General features: G+C 45.6%; 1 protein-coding gene across 4 annotated transcripts in view; it reads right to left on the bottom strand.

Annotated features, from left to right (window-relative positions):
• The window catches only part of PAMR1 (peptidase domain containing associated with muscle regeneration 1), a 51,338-nt gene extending 28,095 nt beyond the window's left edge, over positions 1-23,243 (bottom strand). The window contains exons 1-5 of one of the 4 annotated variants that reach the window (XM_061462849.1): positions 22,703-23,243; positions 12,153-12,332; positions 11,134-11,262; positions 4,438-4,552; positions 310-527 (exon numbers count right to left, since the gene is read on the bottom strand). In XM_061462849.1, coding sequence (XP_061318833.1) covers positions 310-527; positions 4,438-4,552; positions 11,134-11,262; positions 12,153-12,332; positions 22,703-22,775 — 715 coding nt within the window. In that variant the 5' untranslated portion in view covers positions 22,776-23,243. Of the gene's footprint in view, positions 1-309; positions 528-4,437; positions 4,553-11,133; positions 11,263-12,152; positions 12,333-21,885; positions 22,024-22,702 lie in introns of those variants that run through there. The other 3 variants (XM_061462850.1, XM_061462852.1, XM_061462851.1) reach the window with 3 other exon arrangements.
• Between the last annotated feature and the right edge of the window lie 1,455 nt (positions 23,244-24,698).

Raw genomic sequence — 24,698 nt, 5'->3', positions numbered from 1 at the left:
TATGCCCCTTTCTCCATTTCCTTCTGTGCTCTTAAAGCTCAGATTCAAACAGAAAAGTTTCACAAAACAGCAGCTTTTCTATGCTGGCTGATGTGTTTGTTCTTCTCACAGGTAGAAGGAATTTAGTCTTTGTTAGAAAAGCCTCACATTCATATGCCATCTAATGGCTTTCAAACCTTCCCTGCACTGACTTTGTATAAGTTACTGTTGGCAACACAGCATGAAAGTTTTTAATGAAGCAAAACAGGGAGATTAGTGCAGTTGAATTAATAAGAAAGAGTGGCATGTTCCACTTTTGGATTACTTTACCTGTAATTTCCTCAAAGACAGCATGAAATCCATCAAAGTTCTTGGATCCATCAGACTGGAAGAGGACATGGAGTGAAGACCCAGTGCTTCGGATGGGAGGTGGCCTCTCATTTCCACAGAATTTCTTAATTATTTGGCTGTCCAAATTGTCCCCATCACGGACCTCCACATAGTCGTACTGGCACATATAGTCAAACTCCACGCTCAGCATGGAAAATCTTGGGGTACAAGGATGCACAGTCAGACTGCATACTCTCACCTGTGCACCCTGGCTCTGATTTATTTGGATATTCAGTTATGTTTGTGCTACCCCCCTTCAATGTATAAACAAGTCTCTAATCACATGAAGTCCCCCTTCATCTCAATTTTTGCATCAGGATCCTTGGAAGCCAATTGCTCCATGAGAATATTTAAGTGCAAAACAGTGAAATCTAAATTGAAGCCATACAGTCTGTTTACACGTATCTGGTCCCTAAACATGTTACAATGGTAGAAATTTCATCTAGGGTCAGACACTGCAGGAGGGCATATTTCTATATGGCTATTTGCTAAAAATTGTTCTATTTCCCCTAAACAAGGATCTAAGTATCAAAAGTGACAGTATCAAAGACCAAGGCTCAAAAGCTATTTACACTGTGATGTTCAGAAGTCAGCAATTAGGGACACAAGGAAAGCTTGGGGATGTGACAGGAGCAGAAACAGGCAGAGAAAGGGAATCCGAAACACTACAGCATGTTTTGCATCAGAAAGCAAAATGGTAGTAAATTCCCAATATCTGGCACTTGCCCTTCTTCTGAGGGCAGAAATAAGGGACAGGAGTTAGTGAAAAAGGGAAATATTTAAAGACCTTTCCCACAATGTGTGTCTTTCCTAGCTTTAATCCAGCCACTGCACAAGACTCCTGTTCATTAACAGCAGTGTCATATACTGCCATTTGGATTTGGTGGGGCACAGAGCCAAAGCATCCCACTGGAATATGAATGAGAAAGAGCGGGAGAAACACCAAGTGCCTCTGGAGAATAAGCAATGGCCAGAGGTGTGGGGCCCTGCCTTGGTACAGCAGATAGGAATGCAAAGATGTGGGCCTGGAGAGGCCATGCTGCTGACTGTTCAGCAGAATACAGAATAAATTAAACTTGTTGTGTGTTTAGTTTTCCTGGGAACTCCTAATGCTGCAGACAAATGTGTTTAGGATTAGGTAAAGTCTCTCACACTGCCTATTCCAATGTGGGCCTAGTGATTTGCAAAGAGCTCGTTTTCACACCAATGAGGTGAGACAAATTTTGGACGTGCTGCTGGATCACAGAGTCTTAAAGAGGCAAGAGAGTACTGGACCCTATTTCCTGCTATTCTCTCCTTGGGACTCAGGCCCTATGCAAAGGAGGCCCCCATATTATGTTAAATGACCTTTCTTTGACAACCCAAGAGCTGACTTAAGAGGTTTCTTCATTCAGTCACCCTTGTTAAGGTCATATGGCTGGTTTTAGAGCATCAGGAGTACACTACATGCAGAGAAATGAATGAGCAGTTGCAGGAAGCTACATCAATGGAGCAGAGCCCCAGCAATGGAGGAGAGCACCTCATCTGGTGGAATGTAGAGTAAAAATAAAAATGGCATCTGCTTTATAGATGCATTAGAGAGACATTAATTCAATTTAGCTTTGCATAAAATGCATTCGTTGAATTCTAGTTCTGTCAGGTTTGCCAGAGGCATCCTCACAGGCATCAGGTTATACACTACACCTTAAAAACATTCTTTCAATGGCAGATCATACCCCAGGTATCTACCCTTATGGAAACTACAGGGATATACAAATTAACCTGTTCATCCTTGTCACACTTAGGTTACAGTTTATCCTAACTCAATCCTAAAAATATTTACTGGTTCCGCAAACTGGTACATTTCTGCTTAAAATTAAGTATTATGTGTGGGAAGGCCACCCTGTGATGGGAGCAGCATTATCTATAGATGTAAAGGTAAAACTGCCCAGCAGTGAGTTCCTGACCAAAGAATATCAAGAGATTCTCACACAGAGTGAAAGCAGAGAATGAAGGAACCATACACAAAATACTGCTTTAATTGTTTGCTTTCTCTGCTTAAAAATTTATGAAGACAAAGTGGAAGGTGTGAAAATCATAGGGGGTCTGATTTGTGTTCTATTTAGCTTAGCATAGAAGCAGATACACTGTACCAATAGAATCTCAGACTCATAACTGTTAGGTCAAGAAACCTGCCAAAGCTTTTCAAAACCTCTTGGCTACAGCTCAGTTGATGGGATCCTTTACAGACCACGAGGTCTATTGCTGTTTAAATCACAGGTACAGGCAATGTTATTAACCTCAGTTCCTTCACCTGTGAAACTGTAGCTATAGTATAATTCTCTTGGATATTATGAAACTAATTTAGTGCTACAGTTCATCAGATACAAAATGAAATGCAAAGTATTGTCTTGGTTTCATGTTTGTTGTGGTTTCTGCAGTGTGAGTACATTCACCAACCCCTCTGAGGAAAGCTTCTAGCAAATGGAAAATATGTAAAACTGCATCTCTGCTGAGGCATTAAAGAAAATGATTGAAAGTTGTGAGCTAATGCTACTGTGGTATGACATACCTGAGATGGCTCGGGCTGAGGGAGCGTATACATCATAACCCACAGAAAAACAAGGCTGGAAAAAAAAGGAGAGAACACAAACCCCCACCACAATCTGGGCACCATTTATCAAACCAGCTCTGCTTAGCCAACCCCCAAAGGACCTTGTGGCACAGCTTGAAACAAGGGAAGATTTATCTGTGCTCCTGAGAGTTTTGCTCTCCCTGCCCTGTATGAAGAGACAAACCACTTTGTTACTCTTCTGTATCTTGCTGTCCTCACCCCTGCCTTTGCGAGCCATCAGAGTGGCAGCAAACAGGATTTGTACACAGAGAGAATGAAGAAAGGAGTTCCTTTGTTAGCAGTTGTGCTTACTCAGCACAACGCTGGCGGTGCACTAACAGAGTTAGCAACCACAGAGGGAACCAACACCTTTATATGAACATGCAGTGAAGGGAATAATTCAGCACGGATGGCAGACCCAGGAGAAAGACTAGTAGCATGCTTAGTTGTGTGCAGTGGAAGGTGTCCCTGTCCATGGCAGGGGACTGGAACCAGATGAGCTTTAAGATCCCTTCCAATCCAAACGAGTCTGCAACTCTGTGATTCTATAATTGCAGCTACTCATAACTCCATAAAAGGCTTGCATTTTTAATCTGAAAAAAGCTGTTAGTGTGGGAATGCTACAAGCTCTTCTATTAAATTGATTTCCTCTAATTAAATATTGTCTCTCTTTAAACATATAGAAAGAAAGCATCATTCTTTTGCCTGGGGCCCAAAGCTGGTGAGATATTGATGTGAAGGCTTTAGCTACTGTTTTTATTGTATTAGTTAGTGGGTTTTGAATACAATCCGCTGCCAAGGTTCCTTCTGCGTGTGTGAGCTCCCTGCTACACACACATAAAACCAGTATTAATTACCCCAAATAGAGAGTGTCCTGCACTAGGCAGGATACCCCACCAAGAAGTGTGAGATTGAGTCAGCAGCAGTGGGCTAACAGGTCAGAGAACCAATCATATACTCCATAGGAATGGTAAGAGGAGTAACTGAGGGTGATAGAGGACAGGGCTGGTAAAATGAGTGAAAGAAATAAGAGTGAAAATGTAGGCTAAATGTAAGGCAGGTCCCATGGACAACTCTCCTAGCATGAGACATCATATCAAACTGTTCCTATAGGTTTTCTTCAAAGAATGTCTTAGTTCAGCCTGGTACACTCTTCAGAAAACACTGGGTGTCTTGGTGTCAAGGTCTTGAACAGACCTCGAGAGATACATTGTGCGCAGTATCTAAGAAACTTTCCTCAGCATCCAGCTGTCCTAATCGGAATTGAAGGCACAGCAATGTTGATTCACACAGTGGATGATTTGTGCCCATCACAAGCTAGACCAGGAAAAAGAGCTGAGGTACCAAATGCAAAGTGGTGGCGGTATCTTCATTGCCCCAAGGCTCCCAGCTGTTGGCCACCATTGACTTTTGGTGCTCCACATGTCCCAAGGTCCAACTGAAACCAGTGCTGGCTGTAAGTCAGTATGACCTACCTTAATTCAATGTTAAATCCAGCTTGAACATGAATAGTCCATTCACATCGTGCATTCAGTGGGTAACCCTCCAGCAAAATCTGACCTCTAGAAGCTCGAAGAACCTGCCCACACCCTGGGGAGCAAAGGAATAAAAAAAAATATCTGTGTAAAGGACCTTTAAGAGGCATTTGAAGAAAATATGTGTAGAAACAACACCGGAATGAGAAGAGAGGGTGGTTTAGCCAGATAAATGCTTTCTTACCAGGCAGTATATAAAATAAAGGCACAGCCATAAAATGGCTATAAAGACTTCTGACTCTAATTAGAGTATTGCCTAGGCTAAGAGTACCCCTAGAAAAGTTTTAGTTGATGCTTCTTCCTGGTTTGCAATGCAGCCCCATGAAGCCATTCCTTACAGCTTTTGCCCCACTCTTGATTAGCCCACCCACCCAGCAGGTTGACCCTCCAGCTCAGAAGAGTTGTAACGGATCTCATGTTGAGCTGCGTAAAACCTGAAGCTGAGGAAGTTGGTGGAAAAATGCCAAAGGACAATGAACACTTGAATTAGCTCAAGTGAGAGAAACAGTGAGAGGAGAAGCTGTTGCACGCAACATCATAGTTTCAAATCCTTCATAAGGAGACCTTTGGAAGAAAACCAGCTGATCTATTCCTAGAGGATATGTCTGTTTGTCCTCAGGATTCACCACACCTTCCTTATGTGTTAATGCCACCATGCCAGTGGAGACACATAACCACCACAGCTCCTCCGCCAGTGACTCAGTGTAACACATACATGTTATACAGCCCTTACCCCTTCTCTCAGGTACATTCCTACACTTCTGCTCCTGTCCCATCCTGCCTTTGTCACTCTCAGCTTTTCACAGTACTATAAAATGCACTTCAGTCCCCAGCATGAACAGGATAAGATGAACAACTCCGGTGGCCACCCTGAGAAAACCACTAGAGGACAAGGACCTGAACAAGCAGCAGACAAGGTCGCACACTGAGGAAGCAATCTTTCCACAGCTACCCTGCAGCTGTCCCTAGGCAGCTGTCCAGGGATAGCTGTCCTATTTCCTCATCTTGGATGCTGAACATTTTTAGCCCAGAGTTCTCTCACCTTCGGTAACCTCTGCCTTTACCCAAGCAATAAAATATGGCTAATGGTATTTTTACTGTGGAAGGATAGTTGTTTAGTGACTTTTATAGAGTCTTCTGTGATCTAGAAATGCAAGTGTCAGCAAAACGTAGTTATAACATTACACACCAAACAGAGCTAATTTCTCAGTTTCTACTTTTCTGACTACATCTTTCCAGATGGAGTCTTGCACATGGCTATATTCCCTGGTAAGCCTTCTGGTACTTTGCTGGGGGATGAGGCTCTATCCATAAGTCATAAATTCCAATTGAGTCTAACAGCATCGCCAAACCAGGGAACTCTGATAGGCTGCATAACATGAATAACGAGGATAAGTGAAAAGACAAGTAACACAAAAGACCTCCACAGCAACTCTCTCACTTCATTTTACCTCTTTAGTCCAACAGAAATCCCTGCTGCTTCCATTTGTTTCCCAAGGGGAACCCTAAACTTTTAACCAGTAACACAGGGTGAATGCTTCCTACTGAAATGAGTTTTAAAAATTGCCTCAGGACCCTTCTTTCCTTTGGGAAAAGAGGGTGACAGTGACCTGTTTTGGTAAAGAACCAAGCCTCTGCGGTTCCAATTGATCTTAGTGGCTGGAAATCAGTCTTGCTGCTGGTCTATGGGGAAAAGTGAAAACTGCAGGTCAATTACTCCTCTTTCTTCTTAAGAAAGTGTTGCTCAAATGAAATACCCTTTGTTCATTTACCCTTGGTTACCCTTAATTAAGCAGGACCCAAGGAAACAGAAATGCTGCTCAGAAGAGTTCCTCAGAAGTGCTTCATCCTTCTCTGGGGCTCACTTAGTTCCCTCTGTAAAAGACAAGGCTAATGACTGTGCTCAGCAACCACATTAGGATTCAGTAAGTACAGAAAGATCTGCTGTGGTTCACATGATAATGCTCCTTCCCACAGCAAGAAACAGGATCTTGTGCTGCTGTTGGCTCCTGCCTCAAAAACAACCTGAGACAAAGCTGCTAGAAATCTTCAGATGGTTTGACAAAGGGCTTGGACCACCTCAAAGAAAGTTTCTCTTTCATCCTGAAGGGCTTTTGAGTTGCTGATGCCTTTAAGAAAGAAAAGCCAAAGAACTGGTGCAGAAATACTTGTACGCACAGCATACTAAATACACTTCTCTGTTTGCAGTGGTACAGCCTGAACTCTCTGAACACTGGTGCCAAGGAAGTAGGTTTGGCCAGCAAAGCAGGTGGTCCAGAGGCTAAAGAGGAGCCATTCAGTGACCGTCTCCAAAAGAATGTCCTCAGATTTGCTACCGCCCTTCTCTGCATGAAGCACCTCTGCGATCACATCAGATCTGTGCTCTTGTATCTCCAGCCTTTCTAGCAGAAGTTAGGCTGACTCCCTATTCAATCATCTGTTGATCAAAAGGAGTCTTTTCTCTTCCCATTCAGAATCTGCGGGAGACCTGGAAAGTTCTGAAAAATAATTTACATCCTAAACACAAATGCTGGCAAATTCTGCCTCATTTACAAAAAAAAATCCACTTTGGCAGTGTCAACATCCTTGTTCCTTTCCTGTTTCTGAATAAAAGGCAGCTTTCGGGACCGCAGTAAGATTTCCTCTAAGGCTTGTTACTAATAGAAAACAAAACAATTCAGAAGACCTCTACATTGTAGCCCACGGAGACCCATGGGTCAGCAGAGGGAGAGGTCCTCAGGAGACCTCCGGTAAGAACTCATTATCTGCTGTTCAAGTGCTACAGCATTGATGTGGGGCTCCTTCACAGGTCAACAGGACTGAATCGAGGAGAATGAGAGTAGAAGAGTTACTGGTATTCATAAATGGGATGATATGGGAAAGGAGATGTCCCTCATCATGCCTTGTTGCTACCTGTCGCTTGTTAGTCACCAATATTATGTGAAACATCGATGCTTGCAAAGTCTCTAAAACTACCAGCACTGTTGTTCATCACAAGGACCACATCCAGACAAGAAGGCTGAGGACAGCTGTTAGATAACACCACCTTGTCTCCTGCTTTGATGTGTTCTCAAGTGACTTGATAATTGGAGATTGACAAAGGCAGCTGAAATGCAAGGTACAGAAGCAAGGGTCCTGCAGGTTCTTCTGGGTTTAGATTCTGATGTGCATTTTAGAGCATGATAATCCTATCCAATAAACAGTGCTATTAGGAAATGTCCCAGTAGGAAACTATTATAGAATCACAGAACAGTTTGTGTTGGAAGGGACCTTAAAGCTTACCCAGTTCCAACCCCCTGCCATGGACAGGGACACCTTCCACTAGACCAGGTTGCTCCAAGCCCGTGTCCAGCCTGGCCTTGAACACTGCCAGGGATGGGGCAGCCACAGCTTCTCTGGGCAACCTGTGCCAGGGCCTCACTACCCTCACAGGGAAGAACTTCTTCCTCAGATCTCATCTCAATCTCCCCTCTGTCAGGTTACAGCCCTTCCCCCTTGTCCTGCCACTACAGGCCCTTGTCAAAAGCCCCTCTCCAGATTTCTTGTCAGCCCCTTTAGGCACTGAAAGCTCTCTAATATTCTCCCTGGAACCTTCTAGCATTCTTCCAATGTACTCTATTTGGTGCAGGTGTTTTTTCTGTACTAACATTCCCTTGGACTACCCTATACAATTTCTTTTTACCAAATGATCTGCCATCCTTTGGCTGTTATTCAGCCAAGTCCATGTATTCAGCTCTGCCAGCAGACAGTACAAACCAGACTGCTTCACAGGCCAGCCCATGCTGCTTCTTCCTGGTCTAGTGGAAGGTGTCCCTGCACATAGCAGGGAGTTAGAACTACATGAGCTGTAAGGTCCCTTCCAACTCAAACCAGTCTGTGATTCCCCACCACAGCCCTCCAAGCGTATGACCACTTTTGCTGTCAGTGTCCAGAAACCTCACCCTGCCCTACGCCATTGCGCACAGCCCCTTGGCTGCTGCCCTGCGGCTGAGGCAGTGCCACCAGCCCATGGAGCTGGATGTGGCACCCCAGGGCCATACGGCTGCTCCCCTTGTGCTAACCAGCCCCTGCCCCACAGCTGCCTCACACACACACCAGTGCGGTGTTAAATAGGCATTAATCCTGCCCACAGTCTACACTGTTGCTGGCACTGAATCCCACTCATCCCCTTACCCCTTGAAGTGCGGACACCGCCACTTCCACCTGACCGGAACCGGCCTGGGGCCTTCTCGTCCTCCTCCAGGGCCCCCGGCTGACACCTAGCGGCGGCGGTGCCGTGGCACCGGGAGCCCGAGGGAAATGGTGCAGCGGGAGGGGAGGCGCTGCGGAGGCTGAGCCCGGGAGCGGGGAGTCCCAGACGGGCTGGGCAGGACCGGGGCGGGCCGTACCCTGCGCGGCTTCCAAGGACGGTCCGGTAGTGAAAGGGTGGAGCCGGAGGGGTACTGCTCGGTTACAGCGGAGCCCGCCCGAGCAGCTCGCTATCTTTGCCGGCCCGGGGAGCAAGAGTCCGGGGCTGGGAGCGGTGTTCCGAGGCAACGCCTCCCTCGGCTCGCGAGAGGGAGACAAACCCCAGCGGTCTCCGGGCAGCGGCGGCGGGTTCACCCGGAGCCCCGTCGGGTGCCCGGGACGTGCTTATCCGTCCCTCCGGCTCGTACCTCCTCCCCGGTTGTCCCTCAGTGCCAGGGGCAAGGTAGAGGCGGGCGTCGCTTGGCAAGGGGTGGTAACGTTCAGGGAAGAAGGTTCAGCTGGGGAAGCCCTGTCAAGAGGAGCAATCCCTGTTTGCCATAGGTGCCGAGCTGGTGCGGGGCAAAGCTTTGTGTGTGGACTGTAGATTGACCGGCTGGGCAGGGGGTTGGAACTGGATGAGCTTTAAGGTGCCTTCCAACCCATACTAGTCTGTGACTTACAAAGGTGCCCAGGGCAGGCTGCAAAATTCCAGATGTGATCCTATGTGCAGGTACCAAAGAGAAATACCTCCTCCTTTGCTCTCCAAAATGTGATGTTAGCAGATCCACTGCTCCAGCAGCTCGTGCACGCTGCCCTTCAGCGGGTACTTGCTGGCCAGCCTCCAGACCAAAAGCCACATAGCCTGCAGGCCTGCACCCAGCATGGTCACAGACTGCTTTCTGGACAAGCAATCTCTGCATGCCTGAGCCTACCACCAGGGCTAAAAGTGAGACAGACGTAAGAGGCAGAACAGGGGACCTCAGAAGTGTGCTGAGGTCACAAGTGCCCCCTGTGCTCCTCTTTTAAGAGTGGAAAAGTTCTGCCCATCCTAACCTGCCTCTGAAGTACCACAGACCCGCACAAAACAGACCATGTCCTCAGTGTCACACTGCTTCCCTCAAAAGAGCAAGTAGGAAGGAAAGCACTATAGAGCAAAGCTCTTCAAATATCAGTATTGCAAAAGTGCCCAGACAGGCTGCAGTGAGGAGGTATGTTTGCTTTAAAACACAAGTAGGCAGAACAGGCTGAAATATACTGTGGGCAGCTGACCTACTGAGACAGGGAGAGGAAGGGTTAGTTGAGCTAATGATTCTTTCTCAGCTCTGCTCTTGTAAAAAGTGCCAGGGGAGCATTGACCCAGAGCAAACAGGACTTTAAAGTGCTATCAGAAATCACACCATCAACAGCAAGGGACTCAGTTTATCAACTCCAGAAGCACCAAGGTTGGGTTAGTCCTGTTGCTGAAACATGTTGATTCCCCATATTCTGCTGTTTGAAGCAATGATTTTATTTTGTTTGCTTTCACCTCCTGAATGGCCGTGGGCTGTGCTGGGAAAGGAGGCTCAGTTATTGCTTTAAAATCAGTGACTAAAAGGAGGTTAAGTTAAGATACGAAAAAAAAATGGACAGAGCAGAGCAGGAAAAGGAGGCTCTGCTTTCATCTTTCAGTGAAAGGTGAACAGAGAGACAATCTATACAAATGGTGGAAAACTGGTAAAAGAAATACTAAAACTGTATCAAGTTAGTTTATGGAATTCACTACTGAAAGACAGCATTGGAATCAACAGCTTAGCAAAATCCAAAGCAGGAGTTCTTGTATGCTGTTGTGAACAAAACCTTCAGGTATTGCTACCAGAGCCTGCAACACTCCTGGTCCATCATAGCACTGTTAGCAGTTGCAAGATACTGTTTTCCAGAGCTTCCTTAGAGTGTGGAGCTGTTCGAAGGACGGAGGGAGCACTGAGTCTTGCCTGGGGCTGGTTCTGCAGCCCAGGGGTTGAAGGAGGACAGAGGAGAAGTTCTTTGATCTAGCTGATGCCCTTGTAAATGTTTAAGCTTTGCTGAAGGCCACTGGGGAATCAGTTATACTGAAGAATGTCAAAGAAAAGCAGACAACAGAAGATTTCCAGAGTCACAGTAGTTAAAGTTTTAAAATAAACCTAAACAAACCAGAAGTTTAGTAGGGTTGCAGCCTCCTGTGGTTTGGGGCCAAGGCCAATTCTGTGAGCACTGGGAGAAAAGTTCTCCCCTCTGTAGTTCTGCTCACTGCCTGCTTGTGCTTGCCCTCTCCTGTCTGTGCCCGTTAAAAAGTCACCATTCAGGGATAACTGGAAAGGCACAGCATGGCTCTGGCCCCATCCCACCCCTCCCTGGCCCTGCCATGCCTCCCTGCCCATGTAGGACACTTACTCATGCAGTCCCCTCCGTACCAGCCAGCTCTGCATGCTGCACAGTAGATCCCTTTGATATAGAAGTCATCGAGCGTCCCTCCCCAGGAGCCATTGCGGCAGGACTTGCAGTTCTCAAAAATGGTGCAGCCTGAAAGGAGAGCCGCAGTGTTAGATGACGGCCGAGGTAGATTGTGCTGCAGGAAGAGGAGCAGTCTTTCCTTCTTGTCTGCAGAGAATGCTGGTTATGTTAATGACTGCTGTGGTGCTGACAGCTTCCCTGCTGTGAACTGCACCCAGCCTCCACCTCCAAACGCTAAGCAGCTCAGACTCTGAGATTTGGAACCAAACTCCCAGTCTGACTTGTCCAAACATCTAAATCTCATTGCTCTGACTGTAAATGTCTCTCTCAGAAGTCTCAATGTGGCTGCTGGTGCCACTTGGGCCCAGCCCAAGTGATTTTGATGTCTTCTAACCTGGTCCTGTCTCCTCCTGCCCTCACCTTTCACTTCACCCTTTCTACTTTGGTAGCCAGACTTCCAAGTCATAGAGCTATAGACTGGTTTGGACCTTAAAGATCATCTAATTCCAACCTCCTGCCATGGGCAGACTGTTATAAAGTGTCCCCTGAGCTTTCTCTTCTTCAGGCTGAACAAGACCACTCTCTAGTCATCTCTCCCTTCTTGCTCTGGGCACACAAACCATCCCAGAGCACCTACATAAAGCTCCTGCTGTGAAGCCAGCTGCAGCATTGCCCTTTGGCAGCTCCCCAGCTTGCCCAGGATGCCCAGAGGATAACACTGCCAGTGGAAAGTGTGGTGGGTTTTTTTCTAGCAACAACACTACCTGCTCCGCAGGACCTTGCCATGTGTCCTGCTGCTGTCAGCGGAGTAGCTGAAGAAGCTCCTGAGGAGATCTGGGGCAATCCCACGCCCCAGTGAGATTTGCCTTCCCTTACTACTCCCCTCCCAAGCAGCTACTCTTATGTGCTGGTGCTTTGGCCAAAGTTCCAGTGCAAATGCAGTGTGGCCCAAAACATACCTGGATGGATTAAGCAGGAGTCACACTCGTTGTCCTCATTCCTGCAACAGGGAATGGTGTAGCCCACTCTTTCCTTCTGTCCTGGGCAGATGCACTCAATTTGGTCATATTCACAGCACTCCCGACACATGATATTCCACTCAGCGCCTGGGCAGTTTTCATTGATCACTGTGTACTCTGCTAGAGGGGAACAGAGAAGTGAACACAAGGATATAATCTATTATCTGCCATGGATTGGCAGGATCAGAAGTGGACTGCCACAGTAACTGCAGATCCCATTTCTCCACCGGCACACTAAGTTCTATAATGAGTGCATGGTGCTGTCAGCATGTCTCCTCACCAGCTGACAGGCCTGATGACTATTTTCATGGAGTTTGGTGGTAAAAAGAGAGAGAGCAGACTAGAAAGATGAGACTTGAAGGAAACGTAATGAGGCTATCTCTTTCTTCTGTTTCCCTCTCTCCTCCCCTTTTTTATTTTTTCTTTTTTTTTAATTCATTGTGGTTAGGTAACATCCTTTTTTCTATTGTTTTAAATTCTGAGTAATGGGGCTCCCTTGTTATTGCGACAAGCCATACATATCTAAGGTATAGCATATCTAGCCATGCCTGTACACGGCTCACTGCTCACACAGATGTTTTGATCCTCTGAGGCCTGGAGCACCCCTGCTATGGAGACAGGCTGAGAGAGCTGGGCTTGTTCAGCCTGGAGAAGAGAAGGCTCCGGGGAGACCTTAGAGCAGCTTCCAGTGCCTAAAGGGGTTGACAAGAAATCTGGAGTAGGTTGGTTTTTTTTAGAAGGGCCTGTAGGGACAGGACAAGGGGAATGTCTTTCACCTGACAGAAGGGAGATTGAGATGAGATCTGAGGAAGTTCTTCCCTGTGAGGGTGGTGAGGCACTGGCACAGGTTGCCCAGAGAAGCTGTGGCTGCCCCATCCCTGGCAGTGTTCAAGGCCAGGTTGGATGGGGCTTGGAGAAACCTGGTCTAGTGGAAGGTGTCCTGTCCATGGCAGGGGGTTGGAACTGGATGAGCTTTAAGGTCCCTTCCAACCCAAACCATTCTGTGATACTATGATATGCATATATATTTTCATATGTAGAGCTTGTGCATTCAATAGGGTCAAAAAGCAGATGTTACTTGGTGAAACAAATGTGTGTATTTATAGTGTAGGGGAGTTGAATTAACTTGGCCCTTAAAGAATTGTAAAAATAAATCTACTGCCACCTAGAAATGCTGTTTGATCACTTCTTGCCCTTATCTCAACTGAAACAATAAAAATAGTCTGTCTTTGATTTACTGACAATTTTGGGGTAACATATGTAGCCTTGACAAGGAAATTGGTGGATTTGAGGGTTTTTTGAAGTGATGCTCTGGAGGATTTTCTTCACATATATCATTAAATCTTCTGAAGTTTTGTAGAAGCTATTTTTTAAAGACATTAGTGTGAAGACTCTGCACCTTTTTTATAATGGCAGGATCCCTTTTGTTTGCATAAATAACTCTAGACTACTGAGCAAAAAGCAAAGGAAGCCTTTCCCTCTGAAATTTAAGAGGGAGATGCACAGAGCCACTCATGTGTGTAATAAATGTTTGTTTCAGTTGCTGTGCTCATCCTGGGCTCCAGGGAGGAAGAGGCACAACCCTGCTCCCCATGCCCACACTTGGCCAGTATTACCCTAAACCAGAAGAGAATGAGGCAGGGAAGTGTGAGGGGAGATTTATTGACAGAGTAGAATTCTGGAAGGCAGGCCTTGGCCAAATGGGGCAGAGATAATTGTGGGGTGCTTTGTGGCCCTGACTTTGATAATCTTCCAAAGCAGGCAGCCTGACTCGCAGGCAGTGGCTGTGTCTCCTAGCATCAAACACAATCCAGAAAGTGGCTTGACCTTTCTTTGGGAGAAGCAGGAAGAAGCTGCTTGACAACCCATGCAAAATATTTAGCTGAAAAGAACAAACAAGTCTCTGGACAGGCAAATAAACAGTGGATTAATTTATGGGATTTTAAGGACAGAAGAAAAGCTCAGTAAATCCAGGCATAAACAGCACACATGGAAGCAGCTCAAGACCACAGAAACTAAGCAAAAAATGGCTGTGTTGGGAAAGCACATGAACCTCCAGGGCAGGTGTCAGAGGGAAGACCTGCTTGTCTTCAGCACAAAAACAATTTTTCAGCCAACACTTTGAGCCCACTCTGAGGGGCAAGTGAGATGGCAGATAAGCACTGAGGCATATGCAGGGTGGCTGGTCATTTTCATGTGTTTCCAGGTTCAGATGGCAACACACTCATGCTTTTCACTGACGCCTGCGTCTAGTGAGACCAACTGAGACCACCTAGTCCCTATAGCACATTTCAGAGGCTAAGGCTGTCAGCAATGGATTTTGTAAAGCAGTAGGAGGGGACTGGATTTGATGGATGGACCACTTAGTGGATAGATGAGGAGCTGGCTGGAAGGTAACACTCAGAGAATTTCCATCAGTGACTCTGTGTCCAAGTGGAGACCAGTGACAGTGGTGTCCTCAGGGATCACCCGTCAGTGACAAAGATGTTGAGCAGCCTGGAAAAACTAACTGTGAAAGCCCAGAAACATGTGACAGAACAAGGGGGAATGGCTTTAACCTGTCAGAGGGGAGATTTAGATGAGGTATGAAGAAGAAGTTCTTCATCTCCTGTGAGGGTGGTGAGGCCCTGGCACAGGTTGCCCAGAGAAGCTGTGGCTACCCCATCCCTGGCAGTGCTCAAGGCCAGGTTGGACGGGGCTTGGATCAACCTGGTCTAGTGGAAGGTGTCCCTGCCCATGGCAGGGTTGGAGTTGAAGGACCTTTACGCTCCCTTCCAACCCAATTCTGTGATTCTCTGATGTTCCCAGTCAGTGTCTGAGGGCTGAGCTACAGTGATGGCAATTCTTCACAGTGATGATGCCACCTCCCTTTGTCCCTGGTGCTGAGCTAAGGCTTTGTAGGAGCCAAAGGCTCCTCACTTTGGGGAACCCTCCCTGCTAACAGCTGGGACCTGAACTTCCTCTGTGCAAAGCTGAGAGTGGGTGATGAACTACAGCCTCTGTACCATGAACCCACAGAATCCAGTGAAGGGAAGGAGTGGAAGGAGGTCACTCCTGGTGCTGCAGTAGATTGAAGGGTGAATAGTTTTAACCTGCTGGACTACTGAGCTACCGGAAATTCAGCTCTAATCTGACTTGCCAGGTTCACACACATTCCTCACTTTCTCTGGTCCAGAATTCCTTTTTTTCACTTCTTATTTTTGCTTCACCTTTTCAAAACATGCCAGCTTCCTAGGCCAAGATGTGCTTGGGCAGGCTGGTGTGCCACAGAGGAGCTTGAGCAGTCAGCAATGTAGTCATTGTCTCCCTGACACAAGTGTGTCTGTTTTTCCTATCACCCTCATGGCTGGGCACACGTAAGACTCAGCCATCTCTGTCCTCTTTAAACCTGAAATACTATCTTGTTCCAAACTGCAGGACTTCAGAAGAGGTTGTAACAACTACACAAGAAATTCTTTTATTAGTACTTGGAAGGGTTGTGGTGGAGGTTTGACAAAAATATTGTTTGAAACTGAGTGAAAATGCAGCCTTCCAAATGGGCAGTTTTTACTGCACCATTCTGAAAAGCCCAAAAGTCTCCTTGCAGGGTAAGTGAAGGCTCCATTAGTACTCACCCTGAAGTCTGAAGATATATTACTTACTCTTATGCCAATGAGTTCAAAGAGGTTGCCCCAATAATAAACAATAAAAAATAGCTGCAAGAATAAGACCGTCTTAAACACTGCTTCTATTCAATACAAGGACTGCTGCATACAATAATGACAAATCCTGTGGGATATACAGTAAGTCCAGTCAAATCTCTCATTCGGGTATGGAAAAAAGTCTGACCATCAAAACAAGCTATTTCTTAGAGCTCAGCTTAAAAGCCAAGCTGAATTTGACCTTGCAAAGGAAATTAAAATAATAGCAAAAGGTTCTTCAGGCATTTAAAAAACAAAGAAATAAGGAAAGAGGAAGAGAAACTTGTGGGATGGTGGTGTGGATGAAATATAAGTCCATGGGTGGAGAATGTAGTGAGTTATTAGCTTTCATCTTCAGGGAGGTTGTTTATGGGGAGCAAGGGTTTCAGGCTGTGGAAAAGAACAGTATGATGCATGTATTAGTAAGCTTATAACCAACTGCAGTTTGCACCTTGGGATATTCAAGTAAATCAGTTTTGGTTTATCTTACTAGGTCAGGCTTAACACTTTAGTGATTGCTGCTTGAGAAGTGGGTCAGGCAGCTCATCAGAGTAAAATTGCAACTTCAGCAAACTTGTCTTTTGCCATGGCAGATTTGTCAGACATGGTCACCTTGCTCAATAGAAAGGGAATTTCTCTTCCAGAAGACTGAGAGCTGGCAAAATTATATGCCTAAGAACTGAGGTGATTTGAAGCAAGCCAAATTACACCAATTAACTCTTGGGTCTTCCACTTCCTTGGAGAAAGACTTTTTTAGGCTGCAGTGACTTTAAGCTGATATAAGCCCATGCTGCTGCTGAGATGGGATGCTTTCCTCCCTTCTCTTCCTGACTTTCCATCTTCTCATTCCCACTCCCTATCTTTGTGCTTGTATTAGCTGCTATGAGGAGGGATCAGCTGACCAAGCCAGCAGAAAAACAGTTTGCCATCTCCATCCATCCTTGGCGGGAAGGGGGAAGAAAAGTTTACAACCTAAATGTGCTCTACACTCCTCCAAAAGAGAGAGCACCTTAGGACCCTGCCAGATATATATATTTGTCAGAACTCCTGAAAGATGGAAGAAAGTACTCGATGCAGATATCCATATCTTGGTCTGAACTAATGGAACTTCCCATCCTACTAGTCCATTCTTTTATCCTGAAAAGATGAATTCTCATTTTATGCCTCAATTTATCCATGAGCATATTGGTAAAATGCTACTTAGGCTCAAAGAAATACTATTTTAAATTGCTTTGAAAAGTGCCATATGAATTAAGAGCACATTGTAGATACAAATGGATATATCTCTAAAATTGGAAGTCATCTGTAGAGGATGACTTTTGCAAAGTGTTTGTTCAACCAGTTCATGTTCCATGAGGGAACAGGCCCCTTTTTATTTGATTATATTTTAATTTTTCAACATGATGCTCAAAGCCAATTACTGCCTTCTGCAGAAGAAATGAAGTTTGCAGGAGCAATTTCCTAAGGCTTTTATTAGGGAATGCTTGGCCATGAAATAATTGTGAAATGAAGCTCTCTCATTTAAAAGAAAAAATAGCTCCAACAGAGGTGAAACCTAGGTGAAACAGGTATCCTTTTTTTTTTCATTTTTTTTTTTCACATGTCTCAGTTTTATTCTTGTTTTATAGAATCACAGAATCACAGACTGGTTCGGGTTGGAAGGGACCTTCAAGCTTATCCAGCCCCACTACACACCTTCCACTAGACCACGTTGCTCCAAGGCCCATACAACCTGGTCTGAACACTGTCAGGGATGGGGCAGCCACAGCTTCTCTGGGCATCCTGTGCCAGGGCCTCACCACCCTCATCTCTACTGTCATTGCACAGATGGGCAAGCTGGGCCCAACCCCGTAAGTATGATGCCTGCAGACAATAACAACAAGAAGAGCTCTGAGCGCACAGGAGGTAGAGAACTTGTCAGCTGGAAATGAGAAACATATTGGGTGAAACCCTGCCTCCACTGTGATGAATAGCAAAACTCTCCATTTGATCTAAGTTAAGGCCAAGACCTTGGAAGGGAAGAGAGATGTTCCCTTTAAGAGGCTTTTATTGGGTCTTTTTGAAAACAGTGTACCCCAAATCATTAATAATGAAGGAAAGTGCAGGTCTTTATTCTTAATCTCTTTTTTCCTCAGATAACCTATTGTGCAAAACGATGCTTGGTTTCCTAATAGATGTATTAAAAGGATGAAAGAGATAATGCTGTCACTAAAAACCCTTGTTTCTCTTTAGAAATTATATACCTGTTACTCTTTTTAGCAGCTGGGATAATAAAAAGAGGAGATAAAATACATTCCTGTTTTAGTTTTACTCACTGTGTTTAGCTTACGGGTCACAGACCTTTGTTGAAAAATTAGACTGCATCTCCTGTAGAGCCAGTGAGGATCATGTATTGGGCATTGGCGTGTGCTTTCACACAGCAGTGAGAGTAGGGAGGGGGGAAAAGAAAGGATTTCTATTTGAAAAAATCAAAGCCAGTGGGTGAACACAGAAGGAAATCATAGAATTATAGAATGGTTAGGGTTGGAAGGGAGCTTAAAGATCATCTAGTAAATTTAGTATGCTAAGCTGAATTTGTCCTCTTAATAAATGTGCATTAACTTGACAGTCTTTTTAAGTCCCAAATGCACAATTGTGTTCAAAGCAGACTAAACTACTAATGCATATTCTCTCTTAAGAAAAGCACTGAAAACCTGTCTAGTGCATGTACAAATGTGTTCTGCTGGATGAGACTACTTGTCTTAAACTCGGCCTTTTTAACAATTCAGATCATGTTTCACATAGAAAATAAAGGAGAATGTACATTCTGTTTTGGTTCAGGAATTGGGGTCTGCCTAATATTTTCAAATAGGAGGGTCTCTATTCCAGGTTTTCTGTTGTCATATAGTGTTTAGTAGATATAAATTCAGATATAAATAGTCCTGAGGGTGTTCCTGATAGGCCATAGGTTTACTTCATTGTGCTCCTGCAGTTGTGCCCTTTCTACATTTGTAAGCTTCTATTCTTAACTAGGCTATAACAAACAAACTGTAAACTCCCAACACTTCTCCTCCAAGGAGAATTTTTAGTTCAATTAAAAAAAAATTATATTTGAGGTCTCTATCAGGTCCTTAACAGGATTCCCCATGTGACTTCTAAAGCTTGTATCTCTCTCCACACTGCCTTATTTTGCTTTGTCGAAAAGGAAAGCCAAATAAAATTGTTCCTATTTGTGAGATCCATACTTTGCCCATCTAAGCAATGTAATGGTGGGTTAATGCAAAAACCGCATTAACACAAATAGCTCTTGGGTTTTCTGTTTCCAGTCTTAACTGAAAACAGGACTGTTAATTCAGTGTTTCTACATGTTAAAGCCTTCTTAATCCCACTACCCCTCAGCCAACATCACCTCAGGTGTGATTCCCACCATTTTTCTCTTTCAATAAACCTCCATGTCCTGCAGCCCCTCCTGTTGCCTGGTCTAACCACTGCTGCAGAGATGATTGACGGCTCTTGAATAAGATGCTCGTTCCTATAGGAAATTTCCTGTTCCCTTTCTTTCTACATTTCAGCAGCCCTTGTTCCCAGAAGCTAAGCTGTAATATGCAAAATAAAGCCATACTCCACACCTCCTGAGTCAAAACTTTGCTGTTTTCCCCATTTTCTTGTACCATACCCTCATATCCTCTCCTTTCTATTTAGAATCATAGACTCGTTTGGATTGGAAGGAACCTTAATACTCATCTAGTTCCAATGCCCTGATATGGGCAGGGACACCTTTACTCTATCTTTTTTGTCATAGTTGGATTTAAATCACCAGCCACCTATGCCACTAGCCAGGATGGTTTTAGCATCTAAAGCAACCTGAAGTCTGCCGTAAACCTCCTCCTCCTTCAGTTTTGTCTCTGTAATTGTCAGCTGGCATTTGTAATTTTATTACAGGTGCTGGCTTCATCCAAGAAGGGCCATGACAGGCTAAAATAGCCAGGGTAAAGGCTAAAACACAGAGGCTGCCTCATTACCCTTCAGACCTTGATTTTCTTCTGGGATAAAGGAGCTTATTCTGGCCACAAAAGTTATACTACTGGGATCAGGAAGAGATTTTGTGCTGCAAGACAAGGAACGGGAACAGGTAACAAATGAGTTAGTGACAGCATTGATGAAATTAGAGAGCCCAGCCTCTAATATATGTGTGTTTGTATATGGGGTCTGGGGGACAAAGCCAGGATTCTGCAATAGGGGAGAATATTTGGGAATCTGTGGAGAAGAAGCAGCTGCCATATTGAAATTCATTACTACATTACATGAGAATGTGCTTGTGTTATAAACATGGAGGAGTGGTGCTGGACCTGTCTTGAGCTCTTGCTTGCTGTAGTGCTGTGAGACCTGGAGCATGCTGGCAGTTTACTTGAAGTTAATGTTACCCAGATAGAAATAATCCACACAGACAGCAGCAAACCCCCTCCATCTCAAATTTTACTCCTTACAGGGGCGTGTAGTCGAGCCCTAACCAAGGACTGCAGATGTCCCCATCTATTCCCAGTGACAGATTGCCTCCCTGCCCTATGGCCTCCCTCCCCATTTGCACCACATCTCTGGTCTTGCAGGACAGAGAGGGGCATCCACATTCCCAAGGGAGCACGTGCTGCTGGAAGCACCCGCGGGGCTCTGTGGTAGTGAGGATTCCTGGTGGGCCAATGGAGACCCAAATGCTGGCCAGCAGCAGCCTTGCAGGGACCCCTGGGAGCCCCTTGCAATGGCCTTGGGTACGAGAGTAAGTAACCCCAGCTTTTCTCCAAAACAAAAAGCAAGTCACTTTGTCCATGCTAGAAACCTAAACATGTGAACTGAAGTAACCCATCTGCTAAGATTGAATGCATCTGGATGCATCTGAGTGCATCTGGCCTCCACTTCTCTAGACAGAGGCTGGAGGGGGAGGGGAAGAGAGGTTGAGAAGGGTTTAGATAGGCAGAAACAAACACACATATATTTTTAAGGAAATATGAGTCACTTGCACTTCAAGTTTATTCCAAAAATCAATTCCCAGACCTCGCCGGCTCCTGCCCATAGCTCCTGAGGCAGGCCCTGTGCAACTGGGTGTGATAGATAGGGATAAAAATTGGATACATCTGTGGGGAGGAGGCAAAATGCTCTTTTCCAACCTGCCCTGACATGCTAAGGCCACCACTGCACTCTTGAATTGCTCCCCTGTCTCTGAGTGCCTCTCGCACTGCTGCCGGAGGGGAGCTCCTGGCCCCCTCCTCTTGTCAGTAGCTGTGGGCATGTGCCCACTCCACCAGCAGCAGGGCAGGGGAGGCACAGCCAGGAAGGAGATGGGGCAAGAGGGACAGCTGGCTCTCCTCCATGTGCCCAACAGGACCTTCTTGCACTGCTCCTGGAGTGTGAGGAGCCGGTGTCAGGGAGCCAGCACCCGCCCTCCCAAGCTTGAAGTCTGACAGCCCTCATCTCCTTACCCTTCATTGTCCTGTCTCCCCTTGTTACCAGCAGCACAGTGCCTGCCCCCTCAGCAAGCCAACTTCACACCATGACTGAGACATACTGCTCTGGCAGGAGGAGAGATCTGTCACCCACCTTGCTGCTTTGACAGCTGTAGCCCATGCCTAGGGCTGCTCTGCCGCTATTTCTGTGCCACTCCAGCGTGTGCCACGGAGCTACCTCTCCTGGTCAGTGTGCAAGGTGGCATGGGGCAGAGGGTGGCAGCATCAAGTCAGTGCATGTGGAATGGAGGTGTGGAGAAGCTCTCTGTGCTTATGCCACAGGAGAACTTTGGCAGGAGGTCATGCTGCAGGCACCAGTGGGCAGACATCGCTGACCACTGCCTGTCACCTTCATCCTAGCCTCAGAGGCAATGGCAGAGTGTGGCAGAGGCAGACCCTTTTCTGCAGCCCCAGGTCAGGTGGGCTCTGAAGCACCATCCTTGACACAGATGATTGATAGCCACCCCAGTCGCAGTGCCTGCATACCTGACAGCTCCCCCAATAACAGGCAGTTACCCTACCAGGTTCACCACGGTCTGCAGCAGCTTGAAGGGTGGGTGACGTGAGGGCACATCAACTCCCAGTCCTTAGGGCAGCAGCTCCTGAGGAGCAGCCAGCAGTGCTAACAGCAAGATGCTGCCAGCAGCTCCTGCCACCTCCACGTGTAAATAACAACAGCAAATCTGCACTCAGCAGTAACTGCTTTTCGCTTAACCTTATCAAGAAGAAACCATACATGCTGGTTCAGCAGAAACTGGGGTGAGGCTTGAATATAAAAAAGATCATTCTGCTTTAACGAGGCTTCCTCTTCGAAAGAATAATATTGGCAGAACTAAAGCCCAGATCGGAAACAATGTGTGGCTTTTGTTTTCTTTTATTCTTTCACTTTTTTCCTCCCTTGCCTTCATTCTCAGTGTTGGGGCTGGAGAGGGAAGTCTTCGTCTTGCCAAACTAAACAAATTACGCTTTACAATTCAGAGACTTAAATGCCTCTTTTTATCATAATTTCCTTTGCTCAGTGTTGAGAAAATAAAGCAGTAGTAAGCAGAGTGATTGCATACCCTTTTCCTTATGGCCATTGGCAAACAAATACAGACAGTTGTTTCTCTTTAAGTCCATTAAGTTTGCCTGGAAATCATCCCTGGACAAACCTCCCCCCACACCCACTCCATGCTGGAAAGAAAAAAAAATAAATAAAGCCGAGCCCCTTCTTTCTGTTATTACCATCCCTGCAGATGTCCCTACTTCCCATGACAGCACATGAGATCAAACCTCTCTGAAGGAAAGGGACTCATTCGGCTGTGCCGGGAACGTACACGCTCACTTACGGTACCTCTTGGCAAGCAGGAGATGAGCAGGAGCTGGAGCAGAGTGAGTCCTACATGTGTCCAGGGGGCTTGCTCCATAGTGCCCGGGCCAGTGCAGCGGTGTGACTGCTCAGGAAGGGAAAGCAGGCAAACAGCTTTTACTGGGACCTCACCAGCTCCGGGCTGCGAGGGATCTCGGATTTCAGACCTCCGCTCTCTCCCATCCTCACCAGAGGGGAACTACCTTCAAGAGACTTCTCAGGCATCCAGAAGCACGACGTCACCCCAAACCTCTCCAACTGCTGCCTTAACCCTTTCTGGACTCTGGCAGCCGATCCCTTTTGTGATGGGTTTATTGACACAGCTCTCAGCTCTGAGGTAGCAATTTTCGTTTTGGAAAGAAAGATATTGCAAAAGGGGAGGAAACAGAAATGTGAATATCTATTTGTGTGAGTCATCCCAGTTGCTGTGGGTGAGCTGAAATTATGGACGTCTCCAGAGGGAGGCACTTTGGATATCCCCCTCCTTGGGATTCCAGGCATTGATGCACCCCAGGGTGCTGCCCCTGATATTGGGTGGGTGCAGATTGGGGTTCCTGGCCCATGCTCCAGTGACCAGGCAGCCTGGCCAAATGACATGTTCCACTTTACAATGTGCTTAAAATAGCCATGTATTTTTATGGTGGGGCAGATGAATGAATGAGGCTCACTAAAAGTTCACTCCACAGCGGATGAAAACCACAGAACATGAAAGGAATCACTTGGCATATGAGGGCTTGAGCTAGTCAAAACCTTTTTACAGAGTACATTTCTGCCAGGAAATGCAATTTTGGCAAAATTGAGATGTTTGGCCAGAACATGTTGATATTGGGGAAATGTTCAATCCAAACAAAGGATGCTGTTTAATTTGGATTTTATCTTTGGCCATATTTTTTTCTGCCTTTTCTATTAACACGATACTGATTTTATCTGGTCTTCAGTCTGTAGTTCATAGCAGTATACTTTATTTTATCTAATATATTTCCTGCACAGTTTTTTAATACCATCCAAAGGACGTATTTCATAGCTCTAAATCTGACTTTTTCAATTTTATTTCAGTTGCAAGGGGTTTTATTTACATATATTATGAGAGGGAAAATTTGAAACACTGGCGTTTGCTTTGGAGTAGAAACTCTAGTATCTCAAAAAAGTCTAACAAATACCTACCGCTGTTTGTAAAGCTCTAGGCATGTTGAGCAACCTCAAAAATTTGAGAGCAGTAGCCAGTGGAAACCTTGAGTAGTTTACTGTGGTGGAAAATCCATTATAGCTTCAGGTGGTCTGTCATGGGGTGAATTCCTCTATCCAGACCTTTGTCTAGGTTATACATGACTAGTGTTTGTTCACCTTCGAAATAAAACAGTACCAATGTATTCATGATTGGTTTTTTTTTTCTCCAAATCTCGTAATACTGATGTAAACCCACCATTAAAAATACTAATATAAGAAGACCTGAGATAGATGCCAAGTTTGTAACCATTTAGCACATAGTGCTGCTCAGAACATGTCAACGTGACATGGCACTTGTAGGACATTTTGCACTTAGCTGCCATTTGACTTTCTACATGGCTCCCAACAATGGAACACATGTTCTTTCCTAATTCCAAGTTTGGGTTCCTTTAGCAAGCCTTTTAGTGGCAGGAATAAAAAAAAAATAAGGAACAAACTGAAGCCCCACCAAACCAGATGAAAACAGTGAAAATGAGGAGCTCTTACCTCTTCACAAAGAAACACAAAACTATTTCAAGGCCAGGTTGGACGGGGCTTTGAGCAACCTGGTCTAGTGAAAGCTGTCCCTGCCTGTGGCAGGGGGTTGGAATTGGATGATTTTTAAGGTCCCTTCCAACCCAAACCATTCTGTGATTCTGTGATTCTAATGTCTGTGGAATCATGATTAGTTTATTTCGTAGCCCTCATTTCTAGTAAGCAATTAAATTACTTAATCTAGTAAGTCCTTTTAGTTGCTTACAGATATCTGAGGCTT

The sequence above is a fragment of the Pezoporus flaviventris genome, unplaced genomic scaffold, assembly GCF_033815535.1.
Source record: "Pezoporus flaviventris isolate CSIRO_AGI_PZ_B2104156 unplaced genomic scaffold, CSIRO_AGI_Pfla_v1 ptg000036l, whole genome shotgun sequence".
Taxonomy (NCBI): Eukaryota; Metazoa; Chordata; class Aves; order Psittaciformes; family Psittacidae; genus Pezoporus; species Pezoporus flaviventris.
Note: the sequence above shows the minus strand (reverse complement) of the source record. Positions and strands in the feature narration are given on the sequence as shown.